This window comes from Frieseomelitta varia, unplaced genomic scaffold, assembly GCF_011392965.1.
Source record: "Frieseomelitta varia isolate USP_RPSP 00005682 unplaced genomic scaffold, Fvar_1.2 scaffold_38, whole genome shotgun sequence".
Classification (NCBI taxonomy): Eukaryota; Metazoa; Arthropoda; class Insecta; order Hymenoptera; family Apidae; genus Frieseomelitta; species Frieseomelitta varia.
The window spans coordinates 99,070-111,976 of record NW_025110123.1 but is presented as its reverse complement, the minus strand read 5'-3'; the positions used below and the strand labels follow the sequence as shown (position 1 = coordinate 111,976).

Here is a 12,907-nt window from a genome sequence, read left to right as displayed (position 1 = left end):
ATTTTATTTAAATTGATAACAGAATGCTACTTATTTCAAATTTAATAATTATGAATAAATTAATGAAAATCTGAATAAATTGTATGTAAATACAATATAATAAAACTTGTTCTTTATTAAATTGATAATAGTAACGAATGTTTCACAACTCGCGAATCATGTGATATATATATACACATGTATATGTCCACTGAATATTTTCTTATCTGTGCAATATTTTTGTGTACTGATAAATTAGTGAATAAATCTTTCTGCAAACAAAATTTTTGATTAAAAATGGAATCTAGTAAATCAGAATCGGTCTCAAAACAAATTATGGTATACGTTTGCGGAGACATGATTAAAAGCGCGCCAAGATAAAAGTTTTAACCTCACATTTTATATCGTATAAATTTATTGCGCATTTCGAGTATACATAAAGTTTGTACGAATAATGTCTTTTTATTATTACATTATTTACAATTTAAATAGCGGTTAACATTCTAATTAAGTAACGACAGTAAAAATATCATATTTATAAAATTATTTTAGTTAATGTCAATATGTCATCTCAATGTCTGTTAATATTTTCAAAAACATTCGTGTGTTAACATTTTTATATATTTCATTTATTAAATTTAATATTTCTATACTTTTATCATATGTGATATAACTGTTGAACTTCATTATTTTTAATATAACAACCAATATTTTTATATGTCGAGTATTTCTAGATTTTATTATTATATCATAAAAGTATCATTCTAAATTTCATTATTATATCATATTTATTGAAATATTTCAAATTGAAATTATTTATTTGAAATATTTCAAAGAAATTCAATTCGATTTAGAGAATATAGGAAAATCATGTACAAAGTAGGATGTATAAAATACAAACTAAAGGATGTACTCTTCTTTAGAATGTCCCCATCTTAGATACATATAATTATATGAAGTTATTTTCTTTAATAAGTATTTAGTTATTGTATTTAATGCATGGTAAATTTTTTTACTTTGAATGCAAGCTATAAATTTAACTGCAAATAATTAGAACATTGTAATTTAGTAGAATTTTTATTTAATTCAATAAATATAATTGTAATACTGTTTCATTTGTATATAAAGATTGAGTAGTTCTTAATTAAATAACATACGCACAGCATACGCACACACAATTATTGTAAAATAATAAAAATAATATAAAAAGATTCTTATTTTACAGAATTAATATTTTTTTAACTAGTTATATTATACTAGTTAAGCTATTATACTTCATAGTTTTTGATCAGTTAATTAATTCATTTCATTTGTTACAACTTTGTTAATTATGCATAATATAAAGTATTTTATGCTTTTGTATACAATGATTTATCAATAAAATTACAATTATGGTGTAAAAATTTCTTGACTTCATTTCATTATTCTTAATTGTTCATATTAATATTTTTTCTACCATTACTATTATTTTTATTAATTTACTACACGTGGGCGTTTGGAATGGAACTCTGCGTGCATAGATGAATGATTTGAAGAGCCTATTTCATTTCCATTTTCTATATCTTGTGGACCACTACGTTTTCTTGCCTTTGGAGATAGTTGTTTCAGACATTCCATGTCATTAAATACAACTTGTGCACCTCCTCCACTAGTAGGTATTATATCTCCCTAACGTAATAATAGTATACATTTTATAATATATAATTATATAATCTCGATTTCTTTTAAATACAATTACCTTGAATAACTTCGTTTCAAGTTCACCATCGGTATCGTGTTCTTGCGCGACCAGACAATATCTAGATGCACCATCTGTTATTTCTTTTGGACTTGTAAGTCGTGTAACGCTACGTCTCCTACGCATTAAAGGTTGGAGAACGGTTCCAACAGGAACAAGTGCTCCTGGCCTATGATCAATCCACTTATCAGCGCTTTGTGATCGTCTATATCTCGGGTTCGCAACAGCTGCTTTATCCTGTGAATATAAATCATTAAATTACGTTCAAAAATAAATTATTTAATAATAAAGTAAGAACTGACTTTTCGTGATCGACCCTCTGTTTTTGGAGTTGCTTCTACAAAATTTGAACTAGGTGTTGCACAATCTTTAGAAGCACCAGATACATTATCATCAACTAAAATTTTCTTTACTAATCTTAACTTATTCTCCTTCTCTTTCATTTGATTCTAAAAAAGAAAAATATTTTTGATCAATAAATTTATGTGTTATATTTACTTTATATTATTACCTGTAATTCTTCACGTTGTTGACGTAACTTGACTTCTAATTCCTTATTCATTTTATCAGTTTCTACCTGCATTTTGGTATTGTACTTTTGTTTCACCCTTTGCTTATCTATTAAACGTTGATTTAATGCCATGTTTCTATCTTTCAACTGTAAATTAATAATCGTAACATTCAATCATTTAAATACAAATACATTTGTTAATTACCTCTTGCTGTAGGCAACGAATTGTATCATTTGCGCTATTTAATTTTCGGAGTAAGCTGTCAATTTGTTCTTCAGTTTTACATAAATGACCTTCTAATGCAGAAACCTATAGAAAATGCGAATTATTTTATACGTTACTCTGCAATCAATGAAATTCTCTTTTCTTACCTTCTTGTTTTGTTGTGAATTCGCAGCTTTCAGAGATGCGTTTTCAATTTTTAACTTAATATGTTCTTGTTCCATTGTAATTATCTTTTTTCTAAGATCATTTTCTGTAAATGTATAGATACCACGACGACATTATGCATAATTTAAATTTTGTTAAAAAATAAATTATATTCTTACGTTTTTGTTCTAAATCAGCACGTAGTACATTCCGTTTGTTGATGCGCTGTTCCAAAAACCGTATTAAATTATTAATTACTTCATCGTTACGCGAAGAATTAATATCTTCAGGAAATGGACCCCCTAAACTGAATGAAATTATATAAGTTAGAAGAATTAAAGAAAGAAACATATAATACTTACTTATACACTAAACCAACGTCAACTTCTAAATCTTCAGCCTCAGGATAGCCTTCTCTTTTTAATTTACTACGTGCCTCTTTGAACAACTATTGAAAATGGTTTTCATTATACACATATATTTAAAATTATCTTTATTGTCACTCTTTTACTCACCTTATTTGCTTGTCTTCTTCCAGGTGTAAAACCAAGATCTACTTTTGTAATTATTGGTCTAGCTACTTGTACTTCCTGAGTCATTTCCGCAAATTTCATCACTTGCTGTGAAACATGAATAAATTAATTCATTTTCTTTTATATGTTCACATCTCACGTTATTGATTGTCTTCTTACAATTGTTTCATCATAATCTTCTGCCCTTGGATTCACACAAACAATCATTCTAACTTGTCCTTCTCCATCAAAATAATTTTTAAATAAATGAGTGAGCTTTGAATCTCTGTAGGGTACTATTTTATTTGTACCCTGAAGCTGGTTTTCTCTTAGAATTTCCAAACACGATCGTAGCGTCATCAAGGAATTATTAATGTTTCCTAAATAAAAATTAATGTTTTATGAAAATATAATAAAATATTATCATAATATTTTAGAATCACATCTGAGATACCTGCTTCTCTTAATCGTTGACCTGTATTTTTAGTCCTATTAGTTCTTTCACTACCAGCTAAATCTACCAAAGACAGCTGAGTAATACATACTACTCGTTTATCTTGTATAACTTGTTCACCTTCACCATCTAAGGGTGCCTGTAAGAAAGTATTGCGCTATGTTGTTTGTGAATATTAATTAGATAAAATGTGAAATAATTAAAACATTACTTGTACAAGACGAATAGTAAAGACACTGTGTGATCTGCTTGATTCTGCATTAAGCGCAGTGTGCGCAACTCTTCGTCTTCGTTGTCCATGCTGGAATACTTCAAATGCTTCTTCTGAACTTTTTACTTCAATTTCTGTTACCCCGTGTACATACATATTCTTATTGCCATCCTCTCTAACTATTTTACTCTGCAACGCCCTGAAAATTCTCTTAGCATCAAAATAATATTTGAAACTGAAGTAATTTAAATTGAAAACACTTGAATGATACTATAAATAATATTATAGAAATTGACATTATACTTGTTTCTAATATCCTCGTCCTCTAGTAAATCGTATACACTGTTGTTATAAATCTCAACATAGGTAACAAATACTGCATAGACAGTGTCTTGATCTACCTGTATTAATTGTGATTCCTCAATATCGTGAATCACCATTGGGTTACTATCACTGTCATACTCCGCCTTCCTCCTGCAAAAACCATTAACCGTTAATAAAAATGTTTACATTATAGAATGCATATCATTCCTGAACTTACGGCTTGCCAGACTTTCCATTTTTTTGCGACATAAGCCCAGCATGAAGTTCATTTTGTCTATCAAGCATCGCATCAGCTTCACCTTGTACATCAAAACCATTCAACTTATCTGGTTTGAATATAAACTTCTTTGTCTGATAATTGGCAATACTGTTAAAAATAACATCAAGGCAACGGGGCATTATGCCTGCGTCTTGCGCTTCACCAGTCATGGTGTACGTTTTACCGCTGCCTGTTACTCCATACGTAAATAAAAGGCTATTTCTACCACGAATGACATTTTCAACTAATGGAATGGCAACTATGTTAAAAATATCCTTTTGTGTCGCACTTGGTGGAAATACATGACTGAATATTGTTTGGATTTCCTTATTGGAATTACGAAAATTGATTGCTGATTCTGGTGGTGTAATAATTACAGTTGTGTCAGATACAAGCTTCATACAAGAGATATCAGCAGGATGTTGCATTGGCCTTAAACGACAAAATACTTGAACTGGATCTTTAGATAACATATTATTACCCTTTGGACGGTTTGGCTTACGAGTTGAACCTGGTGGTTTCACGCGTCTAAAATGTTAACATGTCACAAATATTTTCAATTATTGTGCAAAATATTGTTGAATGACCAATTATTAATAATGGAGAAAATCTTCGTTTAATTTCACTTGTAAACTAGATAAAAAATGCAATAGGACTTATAACTTACGTAGACTTCATTTCTGATACAGTTATATTTCTCTTCGATTATCTTAAAACTAATAACAAGAGTATTTGACAGATATGACGAATGTTTAATACATGCCACGAGCCGAAAACCGTTGTTCTGATTTAACTCAAATTCAAATCTAGTTATAAGCGGACTGTAAATGCCTGCAGTGCTACCAAAAGGTCATAGCGATATTACTCTAACATAACGTAACGTAATTGGCTTATTAAAGTACAGAAAAAGAAAAAGAAAGTTATGAAAAAATTTTAATTAATCTTCAATACTATTTATGTATGAGAATATTCGTTTGGTTTGATGAAATTCATTTCATTTCATATTTATCGAATTATGTCCGAAATAAATACGATCTAGTGTGTTGCATAATTCGAAGAACCTATCAAAATTGAAAAAAATAAAAACGTTCGTGCAAACTTGAATTTTGTTGAAAATTATTGAAAATTTGTTTAAAATTAATTTAATTTAATCTAGCAGTTCAATAGCCTTAATTATAATTAAAGAAATATATTATATAATATAAAATAATATAAATATAATATAATATAATATAAATAAAGAAATATATAATATAATATAATATATAATTAAAGAAATAGATTAGAAATATATATTATAATTAAAGAAATATATCAAATATTATATACTGTCAAATACAATAATAACAAATACTAACATTGAGAAATACATAGATCTACCTTTCCCCCTCTTTTTCCTTTGTGTACGGTATACGGTACATGGTGCACGTCATTTGATGTTTGTGCATTTTTGAGCAAACTTCTTTCGCAGTATAAGTAAAGTATTAAGCAATATTGTGTAGAAATTCGCTTGAAATGGAATCAAGCAAGTCAGAATCGACGCCGAAACAAGCTATGGTGTACGTTTGCGGAGGTAAATGATTAAAAACGTATTATAACAAAATTCTAACCTTTAACTGACATGTCGCATAAGTAGACTAAATTTTTATGCAATTATGCGAAATATAAAAATACGATAATGCACAAAATAATATAAAATATTCAAGCTGTATCATTTATTATAATATATAATGTTACAGATAAATCTCTAATCTTAATTTCTTGTGTTTATGAAAATTTGCATAAAAATGCATAATTTGCACGTGAGATATATATATTATCTATTTTTATTGTTCTCTCATTTTTATTGTATGATTTATTTAATGAGAATTTAAACTGATAAATAATAAAATTTAACTGAAGAGAATTGAAGTGTATTGTCAGTTTATTGCTATATTTGTAAATTTTATCTATTATATATCACATTTCTATTTATATTTTTAAATATTGACAACTGAAATATAAATTTATTTTTAAAATAAATAATTTTTGTACATTGATTATCTTGAAGTATTTATTGTATATTTACAAATTTTATTATAAAAATATTTTTTTTTTTGCTTTGTAGAATGTCATCATGATAATGAAATACGACCAAGGGATCCAATTAGATGCAGAGAATGTGGATACAGAATTATGTACAAAAAACGAACTAAAAGACGTATCCTTTCATAATTAAAAAGATAGACATCATATTAGCAGTACATATGAGCAGTACATATGAGCGTTTATTTTGAAAATGGCACGTCACTATTTTAATTAAGATATTTCAGATTTATATTCTAACATGTCTAAAAAAGTTTGCCAACTTTCAAGTTATTTTGGATGCTAATGCTGATATGCTTATATTTTAGTCATTTATATTTATTTCTCAGTATAAATAATATAGATGTTAATAAATCATCATTTTTCATTATTGTGAAGTAATTTATGCCACCTTTAAAAATAAACAGCTCATAAATACTTTATATGTATTATCTATGCGACACGTACATGCAAACATAATGAACACAAGATATTTTCCTTAATAAATATTTAGTCGTTGTATTTGACGCACGATAAATGTGACTGACACAGGGGCAATATTATGAATTTCATAAATATGTAAATAAGTATTGATTTCTATGTAAGATAAAGTAAGTTTTAATAAAATAATACACACAGAATCATTGCAAATTAGACATTTATTCCCATCCCACATAATCCATAAAATTGTACTTTCTTACTTGTGATGTCTTGAAAAATTATATTCAAATATATTTCATGATTCCTGGTGAACTTTAAACGAGTTAACTTTTTTTATTCTATTTATCTAAATTTTGTTAACTGTGCATCCATGTAGACTATGTAATGTAAAACATTTTATGCAATATATGTTTTTATTTACAATAAATAAATTACATTTTTATCAGTAGTTCAACAGAGTCACAGAATCAGGAAGAAAACTGACGGCGACACTAGCAAAATGTTGGCATTCTTACATTTCATAAAAAGCTGATGTTATATGTTTGCACATATATATCTTATAAAGTTTTAATGCGGTCCCATTATATTATGATATTAATCAGCAGAAGCTTAATTTGCTTCCATTGAAATACGTTTTCACTAACAAATTTTTTTTAAACTTTAAGTGTTTCATAATTGTAGCGACCAGCTACAAAAGTATAAGATAAAGTTCTCATATGAGTACAACTTAGATTATATGCCTGGAAAAGTATTTATAAAATATAACTGATATATGTAAAATTTTAATTTGCCAACTGTTTGTAAGTGTTACTGTTAACACTCATTATATAATTGTACTTGTAAAAACATAGATTTTAGATTTTGTTTTAGAAATTCTTGAAATAAAATTAGTAATTTTGGAAGAATTTCTTTGAAAAACAATTCAGTCAAAAATAATTCACAAATTGTATATTCGATCCTACTTGTTCTTAAGATCGTTTAATACTGTGTTTGGAAGGAGCCAAGCCAACTTCTTACAGGAGTTATAGAACAACACTAATAGAGCATACAGATAAAATTTTATCACTTATAGAGTATATACATTTTATGGTTGTATTTGTATATATTCCTTTTTGTGTTTACAAAAGGTATTAAACAGAATATTATACAGAATCAATTTATGTTTTGATGTACAGATTAATAAAGTTCAAAACTATTGTTTTTAAAAAAAGAGAAACTGTGATCATTATCAAGATAAAGAAAAATTATTATGAAAGTTTTAATATTTACAGGAAACAAACATAATAACAATATGTTTTGTTAATGATACGAAAATTGGAGGCACTTCATATTTTCATTGTTAAAAAATATTAACATCTCTTTTCCTTCAAAGTGTTTTTTTAAAATTTCATTTCACTGTTACATTGAATTTGCAATTTTCCTACTTGAATTGTAGATTTATCATTAGTTAAAATATTATATAATTGTAAAAAATTAGAATTATGTAAAACAATATTACTCTGATTTTTCTCTTTGCAATATAGTTTCCTTTTCAGTAAATACTATAGACAACAATGTGACAGCTTGCGTATATGTTAAATAAATTATTTAATTTCTGTTATAATATTCTGATATAATAACTTTAATGATATTAATTATTATAAGTGATAAATGCCTTATGCATATTAAAGAATATTTAACATATTGTACATATCAAGTACTTTAAATTATTTTTTTGTTTGTTGTATGTTATATTTCATACTCTAATTTTTCACGTATTAAATTTGTAAAAAATTTTTGTTTGCACATTAACAAAAAATAGATTTACATAAATATTTGTGTAAATTATCTACAAATATATTCAAATAACAATAGAAAAAATATGTTGTTCAACGTATTTATAATGTTCTTTTCGAACGGAATACAAATTTATCTTATATCATGTATTTCCTTGTATAGCGTATAAATGACGAAAAAGTATAGATTATTTATAATTTCCTAGACCTAAATCAATAGATTTGATATGTAAAGGATGTTTATGTATGTTTCTTTAAAATCCGATATTTTTTACAAAAAAGCAATCGTTTCGAAAATATATCGAGAACAATATTTTGAAAGAACTAGCTTAGTAATCACATGTGGGATAGTTAGAAGATAAACGTTACATTGTATGAAATTTGGCTTCAGCTGGCATTCCAAAATATTTCTTTTTCTGTGAAATCCTCCGTTCTAATATATTTTTTTCTTTCTTTTTTTTATCAAATATTATTTTCAATGCAAAAGTTATTTTTCGTTTATCTTATTATTTCTTCCAAAATATAAACATTGTTGGCTTGGCATCGTGGACATACATACGACGTGCACACTTTAGAAATTCATACATGATTTAGTCGATTTTCATTACAATGGGTGTATACATCAAATGCTATATTGAACTATATGCTACATTGATATTGTTTGGCGACGCTTCAAGTGGACCTCAATGTACATGATTGTGCGGTCATTTGTCTTCTATTTTCTCTCAAGCACTCATATGTAGGTACAAATTATGATAATCGACATCTGATTATGCAATAGGAAAGACAAGTCGTGCTTGAGTTGTTAATAAAAAACTGGGCGCTGTATATTATGTAAATATATAAGCTACAATAGCTGTCGCTCATGGAAGGTATATTACCTCTTAAATATCTTAAGCAAAATCAGAAAATCGGTTACCCAGAGTTTACGATGATCCGACCTCCAATGCTTGATTAATTTAAATCAAATTCACTGAATTTTTATTTTTAACAAATATTAAACAGAGTTAGGAATTAATTAATAGAGTTAAATCATTATACACAAAATAATTTCAATCATCACTCATGTAATCTCTATACTTAAGTACAATATTTTTACTTTCATTTATTTAAAATGTAAATTGGTTTTTTTTAATTGGTTTATTGGTTTATTTTAAATATTTTATTGTACCATTAAATTTATCATTATTTTGAACTTTAATTCTTATTACAAGTTGAAAAAATTTAATTTTTCTTAATTTTCCTACCAATATATATTATTTTTTTGCATTATTTAGCAAGAATTTTAATTAGCAATATTATATTTTTACAAGTAATAAAAATAATTAATAAAACAACTTGAAGCAACAATTATTATGAATACAAAAATAATTCAAATGTTCTACCTAACTCTGTTTTAAGGTAAAAAGTATATGTAAATTTCAAAACGAACAAGTGGGATAAGGAGGATAGCTATAAAAATGATTCACTGAAATTATAATTTACATATGATCCGAATAACCGATTCTGTTCCCAATTATGAATTTCTTACAGTTATAATGAAAACTATAATAGGATTTCATTATATTATACATAAATATATACAAACACATTTTCTCTTATGTCAACAATAATTCTCATAATTGATCATACTAATATCATATAAATAGATGTATATATATGATTCATGTATCAATAATTAGATATAATATTAATTTTTAATATTAGAATACTCTTCAACGTTGAACGCAACAGTTGCACTTTACATACAGAATCACATGCCAGTTCATTGCACCTCATGCTGATATAACACTACTGTATATAAATATTATATCTTTTAATATGTTTTTATAAGTTTATATTCCATCGCTTGTCGAAGGAAATTTTATCAAGTCTTAAATCAGAATTTTGTAACTTGTTTTGGTTTGGAAGTACAATAATTAAGTTTTTTTTTAGCAACAAATTACTTTTATTTTTGATAATGACATAACTTATGACTTTTTACTTTGTAAAATAAATAGAAGTTTTTCAGTCTAGAATTTTATGATTAGTGGTGTTACGTGAGCCATACAAGTATACAAAATGAACACTATACATGATATTCTATTTATTTCAATTTTTTATTATAGTTAACATTTAATTTTAAACACTTATTAAACATATAATAAAGAATGAAATATATATTGTATTGCAAGCTGTGCCATACTAAGAATTCTTTATAAAAAATATACACGAGAAGAAAAATTATGAATTGGGATTTCAAATCAAAAGTTAATGCGCAATTAGAATTTTACTATTGTTTGTATATGTTATATTTTTATGATGTTAGAATTAAAAAGCAAAGTAAAAGTGAACATTAAATAAATTAGATCATGTAAATAATCATCCAGAAGCACAAACTGAAAGAATAAATATAAAAAGAAATTGAATAAATGTTTGTTTTTATTATTTGTTTTATATGTATCTAACACAGTTATAATAAGAAATAAGCTAAAATAATAGATTAAATTAATCGATTGATAAGTAAATACAAGATACAAAGAAATAATACAAATAGACAAATAAGATTTCAGAAGAATAACAAAAATAACAAATGTATGTATAAATAAATAAAATAGAACAATATTAATATATACTATAATGAGATAAAATTAACATACTTTGAAGATTGTTAATTTCAAATAATTCAGTCTAGCCATCTTTCATTTATAAATTTATAATAGATATTTCCAATATTTAAAGTCATTTAAGAAATAAGTAAGTTTATACAGTTTAAAATATAGTTTGTATCTCTTCAATAAATCACTTAACCAAAATCATGTTTTAAAGCAACTTTGTTAAAAGTTAAATGTTAAAGTGCATTGTGCTATTTGGATTCTTTTTTAGATCTAATTATAGTATATAATGTTTATGTTGTACAAATGTTAGAGGTATCAAATATGTCTTCAGTTTTTCAAAAATATAAATAACAATCAAAAAACTGTTATCTCGAACATTATAACAATATAAACAACTCTCACTAAAACAAGTTTTTGTTTCTTATTATCAATGAGTTAGAATATCCGCTTTACTCTGCGATTTGTATCCTCATATATGTACCAAAATTTAAGTACAGAATTTTAATGGTTTATCTGTTATGTCATTTAAGAAATAATTGTAGTATTGAAGTTACAAGTTCATGTAATTAAACAATTACTTATAATATTATAAGTTCATACAAGTTCAAATATCTGGCATATATGTGTGTGTGTGTGTATACATACATACATACACATGTATTTATATATTATATATTTATAATTTATTATACATAATTTTTATAAATATGAATTAGAGGTGTGCGGGATGTCGAAAATTCCAGAATCCCGAAGTCGGGTCGGGACGGGAAAAGAATTTTTCCCGGAAATAGGGATGAGATCCCGAAACTTTGTAATTCCCGAGAATGTTCGGGATTCCTGAAAATTTCAAGAAGCCGAATGCACACAGTTTCAATATTTCATTTTGTTCAATATCATCATAGTTTTTAAAGATGTGCGAGATTTTCAACAACACTTTTGTGACCTCGAACATTTTCGGGAAACACAAAGTTTCGGGATCCTGTCCCGATTTCCGGGAAAAATTTCTTTCCCATCCCGACCCGAATTTTCGGGATCCCGCACACCTCTAATATGAATATTAAATTTATTATTTTATTTGAGATCTATTGGGAATTTTTTTCAGTTTTTTTCATGATGAATAGATAAATAAGTATCGTAGTAAATTATAGCAAATTTTTATGTTATGTTTTTTTCTTTTTGAACGTGAAAAAAAGCAAATTTAATGGTTGTATCACTTTTAGGAATGACATTTAGATAAACCATTATATCTTCAATAACTTTTTAGTACATTTTGTATGATACATTTGATTATAAATCTGTACAATATATTTACTATTATGTACATATATAACTATGTTAAATACAGATAATTTGGTTACATATGTATCCTTAAAAAATTGATATTTCTTGGAAGATTGAAGCAAAATAAAATCAATAATGCTATCTATATAAAATTGAAATACTACATTTTAATTTAAATCTAAAAAAGAAAATTGTAATTCTACACACGTATTTGATATAAATGTACAGAAAATCTTCTGTTTTTTAAACAAACAGACACTATTTATTTTCTTTTTTCTATCTGTTACGACAAATAATGCGAAAAGAAAACTCAAATGAGAAAATATAATATTCAATTAAATTTAGTAATATCAATTTTTAGAACACAAAATATTATTTTTTTTGATTATGT

The 12,907-nt window shown here is 26.0% G+C and overlaps 2 protein-coding genes across 2 annotated transcripts; one reads left to right on the top strand and one right to left on the bottom strand.

The window, feature by feature from the left end:
- Window positions 1–1,359: 1,359 nt before the first annotated feature.
- Window positions 1,360–5,153, bottom strand: LOC122531186 (kinesin-like protein KIF23). The gene is made up of 15 exons (XM_043658905.1): window positions 5,026–5,153; window positions 4,317–4,886; window positions 4,079–4,249; window positions 3,776–3,974; window positions 3,565–3,703; window positions 3,291–3,490; window positions 3,114–3,218; window positions 2,961–3,046; window positions 2,778–2,905; window positions 2,601–2,704; window positions 2,434–2,538; window positions 2,229–2,375; window positions 2,020–2,166; window positions 1,718–1,954; window positions 1,360–1,647 (listed from the first exon to the last, which is right to left on the bottom strand). Exons 1-15 carry the CDS (start codon window positions 5,034–5,036, stop codon window positions 1,453–1,455), a joined length of 2,544 nt encoding a protein of 847 aa, XP_043514840.1. The 5' UTR covers window positions 5,037–5,153; the 3' UTR covers window positions 1,360–1,452.
- A 581-nt stretch (window positions 5,154–5,734) lies between these two features.
- Window positions 5,735–7,063, top strand: LOC122531181 (DNA-directed RNA polymerases I, II, and III subunit RPABC4). Its single transcript, XM_043658898.1, has 3 exons — window positions 5,735–5,931; window positions 6,466–6,558; window positions 6,937–7,063. The coding sequence occupies exons 1-3, from the start codon at window positions 5,874–5,876 to the stop codon at window positions 6,957–6,959; spliced, it is 174 nt and encodes a 57-aa protein (XP_043514833.1). The 5' UTR covers window positions 5,735–5,873; the 3' UTR covers window positions 6,960–7,063.
- The last annotated feature ends 5,844 nt before the right edge of the window (window positions 7,064–12,907 follow it).